Source organism: Gobio gobio (genome assembly GCF_949357685.1).
Source record: "Gobio gobio genome assembly, chromosome: 19".
NCBI classification, from domain to species: Eukaryota; Metazoa; Chordata; class Actinopteri; order Cypriniformes; family Gobionidae; genus Gobio; species Gobio gobio.
In genome coordinates this window covers 4,763,037-4,786,570 of record NC_137112.1, presented here as the reverse complement: position 1 = coordinate 4,786,570, position 23,534 = coordinate 4,763,037, and the positions used below count along the sequence as shown (strand labels likewise).

The 23,534-nt window shown below is 37.9% G+C and overlaps 2 protein-coding genes across 3 annotated transcripts in view; one reads left to right on the top strand and one right to left on the bottom strand.

Moving 5' to 3' along the window:
* Positions 1 to 13,733, top strand: part of clcn4 (chloride channel, voltage-sensitive 4) — a 29,949-nt gene extending 16,216 nt beyond the window's left edge. The window contains exons 8-12 of the mRNA XM_079844553.1: positions 1 to 227; positions 3,181 to 3,367; positions 6,737 to 7,132; positions 9,675 to 9,891; positions 12,981 to 13,733. The exon at positions 1 to 227 is cut by the window's left edge and continues 319 nt beyond it. Coding sequence (XP_079700679.1) covers positions 1 to 227; positions 3,181 to 3,367; positions 6,737 to 7,132; positions 9,675 to 9,891; positions 12,981 to 13,071 — 1,118 coding nt within the window. The 3' untranslated portion in view covers positions 13,072 to 13,733. The remainder of the gene's footprint in view (positions 228 to 3,180; positions 3,368 to 6,736; positions 7,133 to 9,674; positions 9,892 to 12,980) is intronic.
* traf3ip2b (TRAF3 interacting protein 2b) overlaps positions 1 to 23,534 on the bottom strand; it is a 1,379,907-nt gene that overhangs the window by 1,334,892 nt on the left and 21,481 nt on the right. Inside the window, exons 4-10 of one of the 2 annotated variants that reach the window (XM_079844564.1) lie at positions 20,315 to 20,379; positions 20,067 to 20,164; positions 19,919 to 19,987; positions 19,711 to 19,827; positions 17,616 to 17,690; positions 16,726 to 17,414; positions 15,795 to 15,818 (exon numbers count right to left, since the gene is read on the bottom strand). In XM_079844564.1, coding sequence (XP_079700690.1) covers positions 17,265 to 17,414; positions 17,616 to 17,690; positions 19,711 to 19,827; positions 19,919 to 19,987; positions 20,067 to 20,164; positions 20,315 to 20,379 — 574 coding nt within the window. In that variant the 3' untranslated portion in view covers positions 15,795 to 15,818; positions 16,726 to 17,264. Of the gene's footprint in view, positions 1 to 15,794; positions 15,819 to 16,725; positions 17,415 to 17,615; positions 17,691 to 19,710; positions 19,828 to 19,918; positions 19,988 to 20,066; positions 20,165 to 20,314; positions 20,380 to 23,534 lie in introns of those variants that run through there. The other variant, XM_079844563.1, reaches the window with a different exon arrangement.

Below are 23,534 nucleotides of genomic sequence, written 5' to 3'. Positions count from 1 at the left end.
CGTACACACGGCGGAGCACCAGCGAGCTGATCTCAGAGCTGTTTAACGACTGCGGAGCGCTGGAGTCGTCGCAGCTCTGCGATTACATCAACAATCCCAACATGACCCGGCCGGTGGACGACATCCCGGACAGACCCGCCGGGCCGGGCGTTTACAGCGCCCTCTGGCAGCTCACGCTGGCACTGATCTTCAAGATAGTCATTACCATCTTCACGTTTGGCATGAAGGTGAGGGTGACGGCCTTCTCATGGCTTAACGTTGATGCTGTTATTATATGCGATTAGAGCTGCATAATCCTGAGTACATTGAAAATCACGTTTTTCCCACACGATTCTGGACAGTTAACTATGTAAATTACTAAGGGTTCTGACAAAATATTAATTACTGCAGTCTATTTTAAAATGTTTAATTAATTAGAAGGAATTCAAAAAAATGACTCGTTCATAAAGACTTGTTTCATTACTGGATGAATCAGCATTTTGGAACAAATCTCTTGAATGAATGATTCAATGACTCGCTCATAAAGACTTCACTTGTTTCATTACTGGATGAATCAGCGTTTTTGAACAAATCTCTTGAATGAATGATTCAATGACTCGCTCAGAAAGACTTCACTTGTTTCATTACTGGATGAATCAGCGTTTTTGAATGAATCTCAAGACTGAATGATTCAATGACTCACTCATAAAGACTTCACTTGTTTCATTACTGGATGAATCAGCGTTTTTGAACAAATCTCTTGAATGAATGATTCAATGATTCGCTCAGAAAGACTTCACTTGTTTCATTACTGGATGAATCAGCGTTTTTGAATGAATCTCAAGACTGAATGATTCAATGACTCACTCATAAAGACTTCACTTGTTTCATTACTGGATGAATCAGCGTTTTTGAATGAATCTCAAGACTGGATGATTCAATGACTCACTCATAAAGACTTCACTTGTTTCATTACTGGATGAATCAGCGTTTTTGAACAAATCTCTTGAATGAATGATTCAATGACTCGCTCAGAAAGACTTCACTTGTTTCATTACTGGATGAATCAGCGTTTTTGAATGAATCTCAAGACTGAATGATTCAATGACTCACTCATAAAGACTTCACTTGTTTCATTACTGGATGAATCAGCGTTTTTGAACAAATCTCTTGAATGAATGATTCAATGATTCGCTCAGAAAGACTTCACTTGTTTCATTACTGGATGAATCAGCGTTTTTGAATGAATCTCAAGACTGAATGATTCAATGACTCACTCATAAAGACTTCACTTGTTTCATTACTGGATGAATCAGCGTTTTTGAATGAATCTCAAGACTGGATGATTCAATGACTCACTCATAAAGACTTCACTTGTTTCATTACTGGATGAATCAGCGTTTTTGAACAAATCTCTTGAATGAATGATTCAATGACTCGCTCAGAAAGACTTCACTTGTTTCATTACTGGATGAATCAGCGTTTTTGAATGAATCTCAAGACTGAATGATTCAATGACTCACTCATAAAGACTTCACTTGTTTCATTACTGGATGAATCAGCGTTTTTGAACAAATCTCTTGAATGAATGATTCAATGATTCGCTCAGAAAGACTTCACTTGTTTCATTACTGGATGAATCAGCGTTTTTGAATGAATCTCAAGACTGAATGATTCAATGACTCACTCATAAAGACTTCACTTGTTTCATTACTGGATGAATCAGCGTTTTTGAATGAATCTCAAGACTGGATGATTCAATGACTCACTCATAAAGACTTCACTTGTTTCATTACTGGATGAATCAGCGTTTTTGAACGAATCTCTTGAATGAATGATTCAATGATTCGCTCAGAAAGACTTCACTTGTTTCATTACTGGATGAATCACCGTTTTTGAACAAATCTCTTGAATGAATGATTCTATGATTCGCTCAGAAAGACTTCACTTGTTTCATTACTGGATGAGTCAGCATTTTTAAACTAATTTCTTGAATTAATGATTCAATGACCTACTCATAAAGTCTTCACTTGTTTCATTACTGAATGAATCAGTATTTTTTAACGAATCTCTTGAATTAATGATTAAATGACTCACTCATAAAGACCACTTGTTTCATTAGTGAATGAGTCAGCATTTTTAAAATAATTTCTTGAATGAATGATTCACTCACGAATGAACGATTCAATGACTCACTCATAAAGACTTCACTTGTTTCATTAGTGAATGAGTCAGCATTTTTTTTATAATTTCTTGAATTAATGATTCAATGACTCACTCACGAATGAACGATTCAATGACTCACTCATAAAGACTTCACTTGTTTCATTACTGGATGAATCAGCGTTTTTGAATGAATCTCAAGAGTGAATGATTCAATGACTCACTCATAAAGACTTCACTTGTTTCATTACTGGATGAATCAGCGTTTTTGAACAAATCTCTTGAGTGAATGATTCAATGACTCACTCATAAAGACTTCACTTGTTTCATTACTGGATGAATCAGCGTTTTTGAACAAATCTCTTGAGTGAATGATTCAATGTTTCACTCATAAAGACTTCACTTGTTTCATTACTGGATGAATCAGCGTTTTTGAATGAATCTCAAGAGTGAATGATTCAATGGCTCACTCATAAAGACTTCACTTGTTTCATTACTGGATGAGTCAGCGTTTTTGAACAAATCTCTTGAGTGAATGATTCAATGACTCACTCATAAAGTCTTCACTTGTTTCATTACTGTATGAATCAGCGTTTTTGAACAAATCTCTTGAATGAATGATTCAATGACAAATACATTGAATTACCGTGTCTATTCATGGGTAAAGCTCGGAGTGAGTCAGCTTGAGATCATTTCCATCTAAACTGGTTATCTCTGAAGCCTGGCAATGAATGTTTTATGAGCAGTAGGATAATATCTCTCTTTCTTAATTATGAGAAAGAACCATATTCATCCGCACATTCATTCACACAGAGCCGAAGCACAACCGAGCATCATGATCCATGAACAAAATGCATGGAGTTTTGTGTTTAACCACCTTTAAAGTAATAAATGCATAAGTATATAAAGTATATAAATCCAATAAATGCATAATGTTTCCAAAGTCAACGAGTCTCAATATTGACCAAAATAATTATGATTTTGATATTGACTATAATCGAACAGCCCTGATGTTATTGTCATCTCGTTTTCCCTCAGATCCCCTCGGGTCTGTTCATTCCCAGTATGGCGGTGGGCGCCATCGCAGGGCGTATCGTGGGCATTGCAGTGGAGCAGATGGCGTACCATCATCACGACTGGATCATCTTTAAGAACTGGTGCCGCCCAGGCGCTGATTGTGTGACGCCGGGTTTGTACGCCATGGTCGGCGCCGCTGCATGTTTAGGTAAGACATTACATAACAAACTCTCCAGATCAAGATGTGTTTTATGAGTGGAAGTTTTGCTGATGCACACTATTGGTCAAAAGTGTCTCTTCTGCTCACCAAGGCTGCATTTATAAGATCAAAAATGCAGTAAAAATTGTGAAATATTATTACAATTTAAAATAACTGTTGTCTATGTGAATATATAGTAAAATCTTATTTATTCCTGTGATCAAAGCTGTATTTTCAGCATCATTACTCCAGTCTTCAGTGTCACATGATTCTTCAGAAATCAATCTAATATGATGATTTGATGCTCAAGAAACATTTATGATTATTTTCAGTGTTGTTTCATATTTTTGTGGAAACAGTGATACACTACCATTCAAAATGTGGGGTTAAAGGTGCAGTGTGTAAATTTTAGCGACGTGAATTGCACCCCCCCCAACGCTCACCCCTCCCTTTCAAAGCACATAGAGAAGCTACGGTGGCCAACAGAGGACAAAGATGTCGTCTGAGAGAGCAGAGAGTGACTAGCGCTCTTGTAGAGAAGTTTGTCCCTTTAGGGCTACTGTAGAAACATGGCGGCACAAAATGGCGACTTCACTGTAAGGAGACCCGCGGTGTGTGTAGATAGAAAAAAATGACTCATTCTAAGGTAATAAAAACATAAAGGTTTATTATGTAAGGTCTTTATACACACATAGTTATGTATATCATATTGCATTTCTTTCAATAGATCCTCATAAATATTACACACCGATATTATATTAAATATATACAAAAATATTACACAAATATTATATTAAAATTTCAAGAAAAGGGGATTAAAACATAAATGTTTCTTGAGCATCAAATCATCATATTAGAATGATTTGTGAAGGATCATGTGACACTGAAGACTGGAGTAATGATGCTGAAAATACAGCTTTGATCACAGGAATAGCGTGTGTGTGTGTGAGTGAGTGAGTGAGTGAGTGAGTGTGTGTCTGCGCGAGTGAGTGAGTGAGTGTGTGTGTGTGTGTGTGTGTGTGTCCGCGAGAGTGAGTGTGTGAGTGTGTGTGTGTGTCCGCGCGAGTGTGTGTGTGTGTCTGCGTGTGAGTGTGTGTGTGTCCGCGCGTCCGCGAGAGTGAGTGTGTGTGTGTGTGTGTCCGCGCGAGTGTGTGTGTGTCCGCGCGTCCGCGAGAGTGAGTGTGTGTGTCTGCGTGTGAGTGTGTGTGTGTCCGCGCGTCCGCGAGAGTGAGTGTGTGTCCGCGCGAGTGTGTGTGTGTCCGCGCGTCCGCGAGAGTGAGTGTGTGTGTGTGTGTGTGTATGTGTGTGTGTCTGTCCGCGCGAGTGAGTGTGTGTGAGTGCGAGTGAATGAGTGTGTGTGAGTATGTGTGTGTGTGTGTGTGTGTGTGTGTGTGTGAGTGTGTGAGTGAGTGTGTGTGTGTGTGTGTGTGTGAGTGTGTGAGTGAGAGTGTGAGTGAGAGTGTGTCCGCGCGAGTGAGTGAGTGAGTGTGTGTGTGTGTCCGCAAGAGTGTGTGTGTGTGTGTGATATAATCATTGTGTTTGTTGATATTTTGCGAGTCCTCTGAGCATATCCCCCAGACGATTCCTGGGACAGACGGGAGCTGAAGCTCATTAAATATGCAAATCTTATCCAATCCTAGCCGTGGGCGTTTACTTCCAAGTCTTCAGTGCGGCACGCCCATCAAAACCGATCGTTTCTTCAGAGAGCCTCAAAACCATGGCAGAAAATAGCCTATTACTTATTCATGATGATGTTTCTGAATATAAAAACCACACAAACGTCATAAGTTGACCTCAGACAACAGTATAAAAAAATTTAAAAAGCCAGTTCATGTATTTTACTGCATCAAATAAATGCAGAACTGATGAGCAGAAGAGCCCTGTAGTGGAGTAGATGGCGATCTGTAAAGTGCAGACATTTACATTTACATTCATGCATTTGGCAGACGCTTTTATCCAAAGCGACTTACATTGTATTCAAGGTACACATTTCGTCCCCTTGGAATTATAAGGTTCTATCTGACATTTTTGTCAAAATTGAGTTATTCACATATTCTTATTCTGTGACAACTTCTTTACATAATGTGATGTTGTTTTTTAAATTTAGAAAATAAAAAGGTTCTTTCAACACAGTCAAATGGAATGCAAAAAACTTTAAAGCTCAATGGGCCCTATTTTAACGATCTGAAACGCGAGTGTCAAAGCGGGAAGCGCAAGTAACTTTGTGGGCGGGTCTCGGCGCTGTTGCTATTTTCCCGGCGGGATAAATGGCTCTTGCGCCCGGCGCAAATCTAAAATGGGTTGGTCTGAAGTAGCTTCATTATTCATAGGTGTGGTTTGGGCGTAACGTGAATAAACCAATCCGAGCGTCATCCAACATTCCCTTTAAAAGCAGGTGCGCAAGTTCCATTATGGATTGCTATTATTATGGCGTATTTACCAGGCGCACGCCAGGAGCGGTTCACAGCCGAGGAGACTGATGTGCTTGTAAGAGCAGTGAAAGACAGAGAAGTGAAGTTGTAATGTTGTACATTATGGTAAAGGTGATTTCACAGTCTTTTTTTTTTCAGTCTTTCAGTTTTTTCAGTTTTTCAGTCGATTTTTTTTCCTGGTTCTTGACGGACAAACCAATTTGTCAGATGTCCTTATATACATATATGTCTTGCCACTATTGGGCAAACAGGTCTTATCCTTAATTATTACAATTAGCCTGAATCATTTGTAAGCTAGATTTATGCCTATTTTTTCACATCTTCGTGGCACACCACAATGATTTCCGTCATCTCATGTGTTAATATTTTTTTAGTGTAACAATTTATGATTTGCAAAAATAACTGTTTCATCTGTGTAGGTTACATGAGCAAAGTGTATGCGCGTTGTGCAGAATGTGCACGCTATACATTATGGTCAAGCATGCGCCCTTAAAATAGCATAATGAACAACGCGCAACGCGCCACTGACTTTAGACTAGGTTTTTTCTGGTCAGTGGCGCAATTGTTTAATGGAACAGCAAAATAGCACCAGGGATTGTTTGCGCCGGAACACGCCTCCTTTTTTGCGCTGAACCGCCCAGGGAGCGCAAGTTCATTCACTAGTTTAGCGACGTGCTTCTGTGGAGGGAAAAGCGCGCTTTGCGCGGGTGCAAAATAGGAATGACACATGCGTCGGTGTACAAAGTCAATTGCGCTGGGTGCAAGATAGGGCCCAATATCTCCAAACCAGTCAGAATGCAGATAGAACCTTATAATTCCAAGGTGGCGATTTTACATTTTGCCAATTCTTGCTTTCCCTGGGAATCGAACCCATGACCTTGGCGTTGCTAGCGCCATGCTCTACTGTTTGAGCTACAGGAAAGCAGACTGTTTGTGTGTGGTTCAGGTGGCGTGACGCGTATGACGGTCTCTCTGGTGGTCATCATGTTCGAGTTGACCGGCGGTCTGGAGTACATCGTTCCTCTGATGGCGGCCGCGGTCACCAGTAAGTGGGTGGCCGACGCTTTCGGCAAGGAGGGCATTTATGAAGCTCACATCCAGCTCAACGGCTACCCGTACCTGGACCAGGACGAGTTCACCCACCGCACGCTGGCCACAGATGTGATGCGGCCGCGCCGGAACGAGCCGCCCCTGTCCGTCCTCACGCAGGACAGCACCACGGTGGAGGACGTGGAGACGCTGATCAAAGACACCGACTACAACGGCTTTCCTGTGGTCGTCTCGCGGGAATCAGAGCGGCTCATCGGCTTCGTGCAGAGGCGGGATCTTATCCTGGCCATCAGTGAGACACACACACACACACACACACACACGTTACCAAAATATACCAGCCTAATCTGATGGCTCTTTATCTGCGATGGCTTTAGTTTGAACTCGACTTTCGCTTGAATGTGCTGCACACTCACCGCAATTTACATTCCTTAAAGGGATAGTTCACCCAAAAACGAACTACTCACCCTCAAGTTGTTCCAAACCTGTACGAGTTTCTTTGTTCTGCTGAACACAAGATATTTTGAAGAATGTTACAAAGCAGATAGAGCAACCATTGACTACCATAGTATTTTTTCCCTACTATGGTAGTCAATGGTTGCTCTATCTGCTTGGTTACAAACATTCTTCAAAATATCATCTTTTGCTTGGAACAACTTGAGGGTGAGTAAATGATGACAGAATTTTTATTTTTGGGTGAACTATCCCTTTAAAGGATTAGTTCACTTTAAAAAAAACTTTTGCTGATAATTTACTCACCCCCATGTCATCCAAGATGTCCATGTCTTTCTTTCTGCAGTCGAAAAGAAATTAAGGTTTTTGATGAAAACATTACAGGATTGTTCTCCATATAATTGACTTCAATGGGCCCCAAACGGTTCAAGGTCCAAATGACAGTTTCAGTGCAGCTTCAAAGGGCTTTAAACGACACCAGATGATGAATAAGGGTCTAATCTAGACAAACCATCAGTTTCTGCGAGAAACCCAGCAGTATTTATGCTATTGTTATCAGACGAACGTGATCATCTCTGAGCTCCGCCATAACTTCTGCTAAGTGAGGTCAAAAAACGAGCGTGGTCATAGATGTATACGTAGATGCCTCATTAGCGCCTGCACGGATCAGTAGATTGAGGCATCTACGATTGATATATCTATGACCACGGTCGTATTTTGACCTCACTTGGCGGAAGTTATGGCGGAGCTCAGAGATGATCACGTTCGTCTGATAACAATAGCATAAATACTGCTGGGTTTCTCTCAGAAACTGATGGTTTGGCTAGATTAGACCCTTATTCATCATCTGGTGTCGTTTAAAGCCCTTTGAAGTTGCACTGAAACTGTCATTTGGACCTTGAACCGTTTGGGGCCCATTGAAGTCCATTATGTGGAGAAAAATTATGGAATGTTTTCATCAAAAACCTTCATTTCTTTTCGACTTTAGTAAGAAAGACATGGACATCTTGGATGACATGGGGGTGAGTAAATTATCAGCAAAAGTTGATTTAAAAGTGAACTAATCCTTTAACTACTCAAATATAATGTTCATATCACTTAAAGCTACGGTTAGAGGCTCCATCTGTTCACATGGATTGTATTTTTAATGATAGATATTTAGCTTTTTTACAATATTCAGTGTCATTTGATGTGATATTACAGAGGAACCATCATTTCAAACAGTCATTTTAGTCAAGTATATTCAAGACGTAAAATATTGTCAAATATTTGGTATTTAAAAAATAATATTGGCTATTATTGGCGCATATAATATGATTGTGTCATCAGTGTTGTTTTAGTATTATAGATATACTAGTATAGGTTTTATTAATATTTTTAATTATATATTTTTTTCTGTTTTTGCTTTACTTGGATTTAGTCATTTTGTTGTGTTTTTTTTTTGGTTTTTTGATATCTTATTTTATTTTATTTCAGATCATGTTTATTTTGTTTCATGGAACATTTTTAATGGTTTTAGCTATAGTTAACAATAATAACCTAGTGTTCATTTAATTTAATATTATTAATAAATATTAATTAATTTAATATTAATTTAATTACAAGTCCAAAGTTTGGGGTCTGTAATATTTTTTGCCTGCGTTTATTCATTCAAAAATACAGTAAAAATAATTGAAAAATAGTTAATATTTGGTATTCATAAAATAATATTGCCTATTATTGGCGCATATAATATGATTGTGTCATCAGTGTTATTTTTGTATTATAGATATACTATTATAGTTTTTGTTAATATTTTCAATCATATTTTTGCTTTTATTTGAATGTTTATTTTGTTTCATGGAACATTTTAATAACCTAGTTTTCATTTCATTTAATATTATTAATAAATATTAATACATTAATTTAATTTAAATACCAGTCAAAAGTTTGGGGTCTGTAATATTTTTTAACGTAAAAAAAAATTCCTCTGCTCACCAAGGCTGCGTTTATTCATTCAAAAATACAGTAAAAATAGTATTAAAATAGCTGTTTTATATGTGAATATATAGTAAAGTGTAATTTATTTCTGTGATCAAAGTTGAATTTATCATTATTCCTCCAGTCTTCAGTGTCACATGATCCTTCAGAAATCATTCTAATATAATGATTTTCTGCTCAAGAAACATTTATGATTATTATCAAGCAGTGTAACACATGAAAATGCCACACTGGCTCAAAAATGAACCATTGAATCAGTTTCAAAATCAGCATTTTTGCTTCTCACAAATATGAAAGCTGATTTAACGAGAAACAAAAGAGTCTTTCTCCCTTGTACATCATATACAAATATGTGTCCTAGTATGAACGACTGTATGATGTTAATAATCGTATATCCTCAGAAACGGCGCGTCAGAAGCAGGACGGTGTGGTGAGTAACTCCGTGGTGTATTTCACCGAAGACGCTCCGCAGATTCCTGCATCGAACCCTCAGCCTCTGAAACTGAGACGCATCCTGAACCTGAGTCCCTTCACCGTCACCGACCACACGCCCATGGAGACGGTGGTGGACATCTTCCGCAAGCTGGGTCTCCGCCAGTGTCTGGTCACACGCAGCGGGTAACAACCTTCACTACTGTTTTCAGCCAACTAATGGCATGTTAGGATTAGTTTATCTCAGAACGTATTTGATGTTTAAAGGAAAATAGGCTCATTTTCCATCTCCCCTAGAGTTAAAGGGTTAGTTCACCCAAAAATGAAAATTCTGTCGTTAATTCCTCACCCTCATGTCGTTCGACACCCGTAAGACCTCCGTTCATCTTCAGACACAAATGAAGATATTTTAGTGTAAAGCTGATGCTGAGAAAGGCTTCAGATAGGCCTCCATTGGCATTCAGTACATTTACACTCACAAGACCCATAAAAGGCACTAAAAACGTCATTACAAAGTCCATCTCACCACAGTGACTCTACAATAATTTTACGATGCGACGACAATAGTTTTTGTACGCAAAAAAAATCAAAATAACGCCTTTATCCAACTTGTTCTTGTCTTCTGTGTGTGCCTCCACGACGCATGCGCGAGAATATGACGTAGCGCCGGCGTTCGGGAATCCATGAAATACACACTTAAGCCCGATTTGAGCACTACGCCGAGACCTAAAGCACGATCAATGTAGAATTCAACAGCTTAGATACGCACGTCTTCCTCTGTTCGTAAACAAATCGCTTCTGGGTCATGTGTCCGAACGCCGGATCTGCGTCATATTCTCGCGCATGCGTCGTGGAGACACACACGGAAGTCGAGAACAAGTTGGATAAAGGTGTTATTTAGATTTTTTTTTGCGCACAAAAACTATTGTCGTCGCATCGTAAAATTATTGTAGAGCCACTGTGGTGAGATAGACTTTGTAACGACGTTTTTAGTGCCTTTTATGGGTCTTGTGAGTGTAAATGTACTGAATGCCAATGGAGGCCTATCTGAAGCCTTTCTCAGCATCAGCTTTCAACTAAAATATCTTCATTTGTGTTCTGAAGATGAACGGAGGTCTGACGGGTGTCGAACGACATGAGGGTGAGGAATTAATGACAGAATTTTCATTTTTGGGTGAACTAACCCTTTAAGGCCTTTGCACACTTAATTCGCATGCAAAATTTGTGCACATCAAAAAATAAATTCGACCTCACGTTATGTCAATCACGCTTGCACACTGCCTCCGAAACTTTCGTCCGTCAAAAAAAAATTCGGAACAGGTTCGATTTTCTGCGTTTTCCCCATCTACAGCTGATGCCCAACCTAAAACTGCTGGCAATGCTGGTGAATGAATCGCCAGTGCTCAGATACCCTTATATATTATTGCATCAAAAATACTACTAATATTATTATATCACAGCTATAATTATAGCTCACCAAGTCCCTGTACACCGCGTGTGTGTGTGTGTGTGTGCGGAGACATACTGCCAGTCTTTGTTCAGGATCAATTGATTCATGGAAATTGGTGATCTTCTTTTTAATATGTGGCTCCAGTATCGCTAGCAAAGCATCAAACTGAGTCACTGACAGTCTAAAGTAAACTTTGGATCGGTCTGGATAATCCCGCAGATACTTGATAAGGAGGTGGAACTCCTTCCTATCTACGCGATCGCAGGAGTGGATGATGGACCCATTATTTCCTCTTTCTTTTTCTCTTTTTTAAGACAAGAGTGGACAAAAAAAAAAAAATCATCCTCACTACTTGAAGACGGCATTTTGCGTTTTTTTCCGTAACGCATTCATTAATACCCATCGGACTCAGTGTGCAAGGTCTCTGTGCGTGACGAATTTTTCGGATCACGAATACGAAAAAACGAATGCGAAAATTTCGGACTCAGTGTGCAAAGGCCTTTAAACAGTTGAGTTTTAGCCGATCTCCGGGTCTGGCAATAGCACTTTTAGCTTAGCTTAGCATAGATCATTAAATCGGATTAGACCGTTAGCATCTCGCTCAAAAATGACCAAAGAGTTTCCATATTTTTCCTATTTAAAACTTGACTCTTCTGCAGTTACATCGTGTACCAAGACCGACAAAAAATTAAAAGTTGTGCTTTCACACTGCCAGTGTTCGTCTCGCGCAGCTGAACCGTGGCGTGTGTATTGCAAATACAGACGAATATTGTCCATTCGGTCACATTTTCCGGTGTTCTTCTCCGACCCTAGTACGTATCGTGCTTTGATTTATTATGGGCTGCATATATCTGCTGAAAATGCGACCTGGTTCCGCTCTGTCCCAAACACATATGCATAATAACATTCTGTATACAGGTAGTTTACATGATTTAAGTGACATTAAAGTTAAAATATGCCTCTAGTTTTAATCATTTAAACGTGTCTTTGAAGTTTGGGCAAAAACTTCTGGCAGCTTTAGTCGTTGTTTATGCACATGTATATCTTCAAAATATACGACTATACATTAACACTGCTGAAACCTCCTGAATGTGAACCATTTGCAGATTAATACAAGTGCATTTTCGTTTACTATTGACAAATCAATAAGTAAATCATACTCAACTATTATATTAAACAACATTTCCTAATTATGCCTACTCTGTATACATTTTACGATGGATAGTATCATTAGTTATCCATAATGTTTAAAATAAATGTTCATTTATTTCATTATAAAATGGCTTACTTCCTGAAATACAATTAATATTGTCATCATTCATTGATTTCATGTTAAAATAATATACAAATTCACTACTCTCTTTGAAATACAATAATCTAAAAAAAAAGAATCACCAGATGAATCTGGAAAAATAATCGTTAGATTAGTCGACTAAGTGAAAAATAATCGCTAGGTTAGCCGACAGGAGAGAGAGAGAAAAAAAAATCGCTAGATTAGTCGACTAACCGAAAAATAATTGTTCGATTAATCGACTAATCGAGAAAAAACAAAAACAAAGAAAAAACACATTCGTTAGATTATGAATCGTTAGTTGCAGCTCTAGTCTGAAAGAAGAATGTCATATACACCTAGGGTGAGTAAATGATGTTCTAATTTTCATTTTTGGGTGAACTATCCCTTCAAAGCTGAAATGCATTTTGACAGGTTAACTCAGGTAAACATGAAAACAGGTGTGATAAAATCTCCTTCCAACACACGAGCTGTCTCTAATCAGAGATGTGGTTTAAACCGCCGATGACTAAACTGCTCTTTCTCTCACATCAGACGTTTGCTTGGAATCATCACGAAGAAGGACGTTCTGCGTCACATGGCGCAGATGATGAACCAGGATCCCGAATCGATCATGTTCAACTAGCAGAACCCGCCGCACACGGTGAACAGTCACAATCCTGTAGTTGCTAAACTCACGCGTTCATGTGGCCAAACCCGGGTGTGGATGCGAGTGTCGTGTTTCTGTTGTTGTTCTGTTGATTTTTTTTTACAGCTGCTTTTGCCATATTTATATGTAATGTGCATTACTGTAAGCTGAGGATTTGCATTGAAAATGCAAAGAAATTCTGACAGGTTTTACTGTGATTTCGAAGCATAAGCTGCTAAACTGCTGCTCGTTTCATTGGTATGTCAGTTTTTGTGAGTTTATTTGGTTTATTTAACAATATATCACTACGCAAAAGGTCAAAATAATCCAGAATACTAATCCGCTGTAAATACGATTGTGAGCGTTTCTTCCAACACTAGGTTTATGTGTTTTGTTATGAATTATTCATTCAATATGTTCGTTTTGATCTACAAGAATGGTGATTTATTTTTTTCTTCTTGTATTGAAACGTGAATATTGTCATTGTTAAAGAAACACTGCATCTGTTACAGATATCAACTGATATAACTGTTATAATCATAAAAAATATTATTATTTCATTGCATTATTTTATTTTATTATATTCTGTAATTCACTTTTTCAGAAAGTACAATGAAAATGACACACGACTCAAAAAATACACTTTAAAGACACAGCGAGTTAAATGTTTCTGTATGATTATTTTATATTATATGAATTCTCTTCCTGAAACCATAAACAAATTGAGAACTGTAGCACTATAAATAAATGTGCATATATTTATGTATTCAACGCAGAAGAATGTTGAAGTACCAAAACATCTGAATATTATAAACACAATAAGAGAGAATAATCTTCTACCGTGTTTTTTTTCACAGGTCAGTTTTACTCTTAACATGACAGATCATAAAATAGTTCAAAAACTGGTAAACCATTACGATAATAAGCTTTACAACACTTTACAACAATAGTTAGCATGAACTAACAATAAACAACTACAGCATGCATTAATCAAAATGTTCATTTCATTTACAAATACATTATTAATATCTAAAGTTGTATCTGTTAACTTAGTTAATGCTCTGAGAACTAACATCGGGATAATAAGCCTAAAAATTGAAATTAATTCATAATTTAACCATTATTTTTAACCTTCATCCCTCCCTTGCATTCTGTAACAAATCCTTCGTTCGTGGGTCAAAATGACCCGAAGACCTAAAATTAAAAGAAAGCTCATCATTTCATTTTTTATTTACCTTTAAATTACTAGATTTTATCAATAAATAATATAATTTAAGCACATTCTTTCAACTTAAATTCAAAATAACTCTCCAATACATGCATAACCAGCTCAAATATCTCATATTGGGTCAATTTGGATGTCTCTGTCGACCTCAATGGGGAAAAAAATTATCTATCTATCTATCTATCTATCTATCTATCTATCTATCTATCTATCTATCTATCTATCTATCTATCTATCTATCTATCTATCTATCTATCTATCTATCTATCTATCTATATATTTATAACATGATATTTCATGACTCTTTCATGACCGTATAGCTCTATATGGAGCAAATGAGCTGTTCCGCTGGGTCCTAAAGTCAGTGAGTTTATCAATAATTCAATCAATAATTTTTGGTAGAGTTTTAGCATTTTTAGGTTTTTCTATGTATACTAAAGCATTCCATTCATTCCTATGAGGGTCAAATTGACCCGCGAGGGAAGGATTTGTTACTTTTTTTATTACAACCACATAAACTCTTCGAATCCAGTCGAATTTTAGTGTGTATTCACGGTTCAAGTGCGACAAAACTCAATGAACACTAGGGATGGGCGTATCGACATGAAGTATCGATATATCGAAAAGCATCGAAAAGTATCGATACTCAAATAAAAATATCGATACTAAGGTGTTTTTTTTTTACCAGTAATTTTGTTTATTTAAAAATTGTATTTAATGCATATAATAAGAATAACCTATGTTACCGAATAGTTGTGTAGTATAGGACTAATTTCCTGCTCATCTGAACCAGCCAATCACAGAGCGAGCGTTCGCTCACGGCTTACACTGTATTCAAACAGAGCTGCATTTCCCAAAACTATCACAAGAAACGAAAACGCAGCCCAGAACAATGCTCATCAGAAGACAGAAAAAACATATGTTTGAGTGTTTCACAATAAACAAATAGAAATTGTAGCCTACATAGTGCATTTACACTCTTTAAATGTAATATTAAAAATTGATGTTGATCATGTTCTATTCTGTGAACTAATGTTAATATAAATCATGTCAGAATAAAAAGGTTGCCTTTTATGGGTGCAACAGTATGTTGTGCACTGGCAGTCCCTTATGAAAATGAACCATGGTTTATTTTTTACTACAGTGACCGTAGTTCAACTAGTATTGGTAAATGTCCATGGTTAACACACATTTTAACTGTGTAAACGAAAATACGATCTAATAAGTTGCCGATTAAGGCATGTTGAATGTTAAAACACCTTTCAAATATAATGTTAAGTGGGTATCTTTACCCATTTTACTCTTGGTAATTTGGATAATTTAATAGGTTAAGTTTAGAAGTATCGTATCGGTGAAACTGACATTGAAAGTATCGGTATCGAATCGCCCATCCCTAATAAACACTTAAAGTCCCTGTAAAGGCAATTCTGAGATTTGTTTCTAAATTAGAAATGTTAGAAATGTATTGCTGAAACACATTACAAAGACTGTGAACTGTGTAGGAATTTTAATCATGTACCTATATTAAAGGGTTAGTTCACCCAAAAATGAAAATTCTGTCATTAATTACTCACCCTCATGTCGTTGGACACCCGTAAGACCTCCGTTCATATTCGGAACACAAATGAAGATATTTTAGTTGAAAGCTGATGGCTGAGAAAGGCTTCACACAGGCCTCCATTGGCATTCAGTACATTGACACTTCCAAGATCCATGAAAGGCACTTAAAACGTCGTTACAAAGTCTATCTCACCACAGTGGCTCTACAATAATCATACAATGCGACGACAATAGTTTTTGTGCGCAAAAAAAAATCAAAATAACACCTTTATCCAACTTGTTCTCGACTTCCGTGTATGCCTCCACGACGCATGCGCGAGAATATGACGCAGATCCGGCGTTCGGACATATGACCCAGAAGCGATTTGTTTACGAGCAGAGGAAGACGCGCGTGTCTAAGCTGTTGGATTCTACATTGATCGTGCTTTAGGTCTCGGCGTAGTGCTCAAAATGGGGTTAGAGTGTGCATTTCATGGAATCCCGAGCCCCGGCGCTACGTCATATTCTCGCGCATGCGTCGTGGAGACACACGCGGAAGGCAATAACAAGCTGGATAAAGGTGTTCTTTTGATTTTTTTTTGCGCACAAAAACTATTGTCGTCGCATTGTATGATTATTGTAGAGCCACTGTGGTGAGATAGACTTTGTAACGACGTTTTAAGTGCCTTTCATGGATCTTGGAAGTGTCAATGTACTGAATGCCAATGGAGGCCTGTGTGAAGCCTTTCTCAGCCATCAGCTTTCAACTAAAATATCTTCATTTGTGTTCCGAATATGAACGGAGGTCTTACGGGTGTCCAACGACATGAGGGTGAGTAATTAATGACAGAATTTTCATTTTTGGGTGAACTAACCCTTTAAGAGACTAAGGGAGTACCTATTAAAAGCAATTTGAACGGATTGTTTGGGGTCCTAAAGGAGACCCGATTTCGGGGAGGGGGGCCCAATTTGTCTGGAGATATTTAACTCCATGAACGGATAATTAGACATTGTATTGCATGAAAGAACGACACACTGCAATAACACAACACCAGGGTGAGTATATGATGACTTAATTTTCCTTTTATAGTGAACTATCCCTTCAATAAAGATTAATAAATGCTGTATAAAATATATTTGCTTAAAGTTAGTTAATGCTAACAAATGAGACCTTGTTGTAAAGTGTACATGCAATGATAAACATTTCAGTGGTATGCTACATGGCGTCTAGTTATCATTGCTGAAGTGAAACTGCATTTTTTTAATAAAACAATAATCAAATAATAAATCAAAAAACATGTTCGGTTCCAGTGACCAGGAGTTCCAGTTCCATCGTGGTGGAAATGTCTGAGTGCGTCAGGTCATCCAGGTTGGTCAACTGTGCACAACACACACTATGTCGTATGTTAGTCGTATGTCTCCGGCTCTAACCGAGGGGAATCGAGACTATGGTCGGCAGAGGGCCGATCGGAGGAGGTCTGTATTTCTCCACACGCATTAACCGCCGGAGAATATCGTCCCGGTCGCTCGGCCAGCTGTAGATGTACGTATTCTGCAGCCAGGTGGGGACGTGACTCTGAGAACGAGAAGACAACAGGTCCTGCGTCAATGAGAAACATTGCAAATAGAAGCCGAGGTGATATTAGTCTATAGTTGAGTGCATTGGTCAGTTAGACAGTGAACTGTAGAGAACACGTGTGGGACTAGATTAACCGGTTTAGTGAAGAACAAGCTTACAAACATGCTTTTGGGTGGGTCACAGTTGAATTTCACAAACCTTTTTGGCCCCCGGGAAGAGAATGGGGATGAACCTGTAGTTCCTGCAGCCGTTCTGAATGAATTCACTCTGCAACTGATGGAGGGAATCAAACACAACATCATCAGGTTATTATGTGTGTGTGTTTAACCGACGAGAGCAGAGCAACACACTCCCTTAACCAAACCCTCGCAATTATGTCGTTATGCTTATTTTGGCAGGATCACGTTCATGCAGACCCAGAATGCATTGTTATGACCTCTCCCAAGAACGAGCAGCTATTAAAATAATTTCATTTAATTCGAAAGTATCATTGTTATTATTATTTAATGCATTCAATATGTGTGTGTGTGTGTGTGCTCACATTAAACCAATGGAATCAGCAAAAGTATTTTTAGCATTATTGATTAATATTGTTATTATTATTTTTTTATTATAGAGTTTTGTGTGTATTTTTTGTGCTTATTAAACGTTACATTGAACTCCACTGGAATCAGCAAAATAATAATAATTATTGCTATTATTTTAGCACATTCAATATTTGTGTGTGCAATGCATGTTTACGCTTATTAAATATCATATTACATGCTCACATTAAACTACTGGATGGTAATAATGATTATTATTGTTATTTGATGAATTCAATATTTTTGTGTGCAATGCATTTGTGCTTATTAAAATATCACATTGCATGCTCACATTAAGCTTTACTGGAATCAGAATTATTTTCATCATTATTGCTATTATTATTATTTGAATACATTCAATATTTTTGTGTGCAGTGTATGTTTGTGCTTATAAAATATCATATTGCATGCTCACATTAAACTACTGGAATCAGCAAACGTAATAATTATTTTCATCATTATTGCTATTATTATTATTATTTTAATACTTTCAATATTTTTGTGTGCAGTGTATATTTGTGCTTATGAAATATCACATTGCGTGCTCACATTAATCTCTACTGGAATCAGCAAAAGTATTAATTTATCATTATATTATTATTATTTTAATGCATTGCATTCAAAATTTGTGTGTGCAGAGTATGTTTGAGCTTATTGAATATCACATTGCACGCTCACACTAAACTACTGGAATCAGCAAAAGTATTAATAATAATTGTATTATTTGAATACATTCAATATTTTTATGAGCAATGTATGTTTGTGCTTATGAAATATATTGCATGCTCACATTAATCTCTACTGGAATCAGGAAAAGTATTAATAATAATTATTATTATTATTATTATTATTACTATTACTATTCATATTTTAATGCATTGCATTCAATATTTGTGTGTGCAATGTATGTTTGCGCTTATTAAATATCACATTGCATGCTCACACTAAACTACTGGAATCAGCAAAATTATTAATAATAAAGATTATTATTTTTATTGCTATTATTATTTTTATACATACATTTTTTGTGAGCAATGTATGTTTGTGCTTATTAATATCATATTGCATGCTCACATTAAACTACTGGAATCAGCAAACGTAATAATAATTATTATTTTCATCATTATTATTATTTGAATACATTCAATATTTTTGTGTGCAGTGTATGTTTGTGCTTATGAAATATCAGATTGTGTGCTCACATTAATCTCTACTGTAATCAGCAAAATTATTAATAATAATTATTATTATCATTATTATTATTACTATTGCTATTATTATTTTAATGCATTGCATTCAATATTTGTGTGTGCAGTGTATGTTTGCGCTTATTAAATATCACATTGCATGCTCACACTAAACTACTGGAATCAGCAAAAGTACTACTACTAATAATAATTGTATTATTTGAATACATTCAATATTTTTATGAGCAATGGTTGTTTGTGCTTATGAAATATATTGCATGCTCACATTAAGCTCTACTGGAATCAGCAAAAGTATTAATAATCATGAATATTATTGTTATTATTATTATTTTAATACATTCAATATTTGTGTGTGCAATGTATGTTTGTGCTAATGAAATACTCTCACTAAAATTGGAATCAGCTAAAATATTAATAATTATGAATATTATTTGAATGAATTCAATATTTAAACTTGCAATCTACCGGAATCAGCTGTGCTTATATCACATATTTTCTGACCTGTTTGTGGATGTACACAGTGTCTGACGTCCTCTCGTCACTGTCCATATTGATATTAATGCCTGATACGGTCTCGTAATACCTCAAGCTGATGATGATGATGATTAGGTAATCTTTCTGCGGGGAGAGAGAGGGAGACGCCCTGTAATTATAGGTGTTGGGATGGTGACGCCTCTGATGATGTCACTTCCTGTGTCTGTATATTTACCTCGTTGAGATATCTCTCCATGCAGTCGATCTTACTGATGCTGTTCAGCTGTTCCTCAAAAACATCAATCTGTGTGCACAGAGACTCAAGAATCAATCCGTGTGTAGATTCATCTGAAAACTGTGTTTTAAAATGATTACCGGCGTACATGTGCGTCAAAGCCGTTGTTCTTGAGCAAAGCCACAAACTTGATGATCTCCTTCAGATGCTCTTCACTGTCGGCCTCGTATGTGACAAAAACTTTCCCTGCGTGGGGAAAAACATGCGACACGTGAAAGAGCGAAACACACAAGCGCATGTGCTAATTTGAGTGCCAAGATGAGTTGCTATCCATTATAATTACGTTATTCTAGGTCATTTGGTTGAGTTGCCGTGCAGACAGGAAGCAGTACTCACTCTGTTCCTGTGATAGATGTGTGATACATTGACTGGCCTGTCTTGGGTTCAGAGATGCGTGACCACTGAAGACACACACACACACACACACACACACACACACACACACACACACACACACACACACACACACACACACACACACACACACAGATAACACGTTACTCTCAGCATATACCGCAAAAGCAGATTGCCATGATAAACTTTACAATTTGCAAGCTTTATTATTATTTTTTTTAATTTAACGACTCGTTCTTCATTAATTGTTTCCACAATGGAATAAAAAAAAAATTAAAAAAAACAGTTTATCTCACAATAGCACATTTATATCTCATAATTCTGAGAATAAAGTCAGAATTGCACATAGAATTGCAGTTCAATTTTGCTACCATAGCAAAAAAACTGTAGGAACTATTGTACTTTTTTTGAACTATTTGAAAATAAAAATATTTTATTTATTTATTTATTTATGATGATGATAATAATTATAAGTAAATAATAGCCTACAACAACAGCATATAGCCTTAAAATGTTTATAAGTAGCATTGCTTATAAAAAAAATCTATTATAAAATGAATAATAAAATCCAAGTGGCAGGTCTAGTTTTTTGAGCGGTGTTGAGTAGATTCTGACTTCCTTGAACGCCTCTGATTGGCCATTGAGTTCATGTGCTCAACAGATACGCCTGTGACTGGCTACACTGATCAACAATATAAATAAAAACTGTTGACTCTCATCTTGCAATAACCATTTAATGATCAGTGATTCCAGACATCACTGCAGTGCGCGCCTCAGTTTCACTTTATTTCGCCGCGGTTTGGAGGCGTGCTGTATAACGCTAACCAATCAGACCTCCGGTACCGCGCAAAACGAAGCAATAACCAATAAAAAAGAGACAAATATTTTTTTTTCAGGCCGATCATCGTTCTCATGATCGATGATCGCTGTCACCAACATTTTGCCCATCCCTATTAAAGACTTGGATTCCCATGCTAAACATGGACAAAGTTGGACGTTTGATAGAGTATTTCTGTGCCAAAAATACTCCTTCCGGTTTCTCACAAGTTTCGGAAAGTCTTTTTCGAGTATGTGATGTCAAATGGGCCGGAATTTCCTTATACGGGTCCTAAGGGCACTTCTCCCGGAAGGGCGCGCACGACTAGAGCGAGAGTGCGAAAGCAGTACGCCCATCAAAGCGCTTTGCTCGGCTGCGCTGCAGTCACAGGACTTCACGACATCAACAATGTCACCAAAGATGTGTGTTTTTGGTTGTCAGGGCAAGACAACCCTGCACAGCTTTCCAAAGAACCCAGCGTTAATGGGACAGTGGATGGAGTTTGTTTTTCCGGAGCAGCAACAGAGTTGTTTTGTTTGTTCCCTGCATTTCGGCGATAATGGTTTTATAGGCAAGGCCAGGTTCGATGCCGGATTTGTACCTCGTCTAATGCTGAGAGATGGAGCGGTCCCAGCGATTAAGGTTGGAAGCAGGCGGTGAGTAAAACTGCTTCAAATGTCTGTGTGTTGTTAGCGATCGACTCATTCAAATGTGCTACTATTCCATTGTTTTTCTATGTAAACACGTACTAGTCTGACGTGCAAAACTGTTACGCTTGCTACTGCTAACATTAAATCACATACAATAGTCCATAAACCAAATACACTCACCTAAAGGATTATTAGGAACACATACTAATACTGTGTTTGACCCCCTTTCGCCTTCAGAACTACCTTAATTCTACATGGCATTGATTCAACAAGGTGCTGAAAGCATTCTTTAGAAATGTTGGCCCATATTGATAGGAGAGCATCTTGCAGTTGATGGAGATTTGTGGGATGCACATCCAGGGCACGAAGCTCCCGTTCCACCACATCCCAAAGATGCTCTATTGGGTTGAGATCTGGTGACTGTGGGGGCCATTTTAGTTCAGTGAACTCATTGTCATGTTCAAGAAACCAATTTGAAATGATTGGAGCTTTGTGACGGTGCATTATCCTGCTGGAAGTAGCCATCAGAGGATGGGGACATGGTGCTCATAAAGGGATGGACATGGTCAGAAACAATGCTCAGGTAGGCCGTGGCATTTAAACGATGCCCAATTGGCTCTAAGGGGCCTAAAGTGTGCCAAAAAAACATCCCCCACACCATTACACCACCACCACCAGCCTGCACAGTGGTAACAAGGCATGATGGATCCATGTTCTCATTCTGTTTACGCCAAATTCTGACTCTACCATCTGAATGTCTCAACAGAAATCGAGACTCATCAGACCAGGCAACATTTTTCCAGACTTCAACTGTCCAATTTTGGTGAGCTTGTGCAAATTGTAGCCTCTTTTTCCTATTTGTAGTGGAGATGAGTGGTACCCGGTGGGGTCTTCTGCTGTTGTAGCCCATCCGCCTCAAGGTTGTGTGTGTTGTGGCTTCACAAATGCTTTAATGCTTTAATGCAGACCTCGGTTGTAACGAGTGGTTATTTCAGTCAAAGTTGCTCTTCTATCAGCTTGAATCAGTCGGCCCATTCTCTTCTGACCTCTAGCATCAACAAGGCATTTTCTCCCACAGGACTGCCGCATACTGGATGTTTTTCCCTTTTCACACCATTCTTTGTAAACCCTAGAAATGGTTGTGCGTGAAAATCCCAGTAACTGAGCAGATTGTGAAATACTCAGAACGGCCCGTTTGGCACCAACAAACATGCCACGCTCAAAATTGCTTAAATCCCCTTTCTTTCCCATTCTGACATTCAGTTTGGAGTTCAGGAGATTGTCTTGCCCAGGACCACACCCCTAAATGCATTGAAGCAACTGCCATGTGATTGGTTGATTAGATAATTGCATTAATGAGAAATTCAACAGGTGTTCCTAATAATCCTTTAGGTGAGTGTATATCCTCATAAACCATGAGTAAACACACACAAATGTTGTAAAACTCGCGCATGACAAGCCGCTAAGCAAGTATCTAAGTTAGTTACAGTACACACCATAGAGACGTCCTGCTGTAGTCGTCGCTGTTGCTTCTCCCGTTCAATTTCAGCCTCTAGATCTGATTCTGGATCATATATGTATGGCTAAATCTGATTGATCTCAATGGTTTATTTAGGATAATGTTTTTTCCACGTTTAAGGATGTCACAGCTTTCAGACGCTCTAAACGCAATAGCTGCGTGCGCTCGTGACTCTTTAGCTCCGCCCACACGATACGCCTCCAGCTGCTCGGGTTT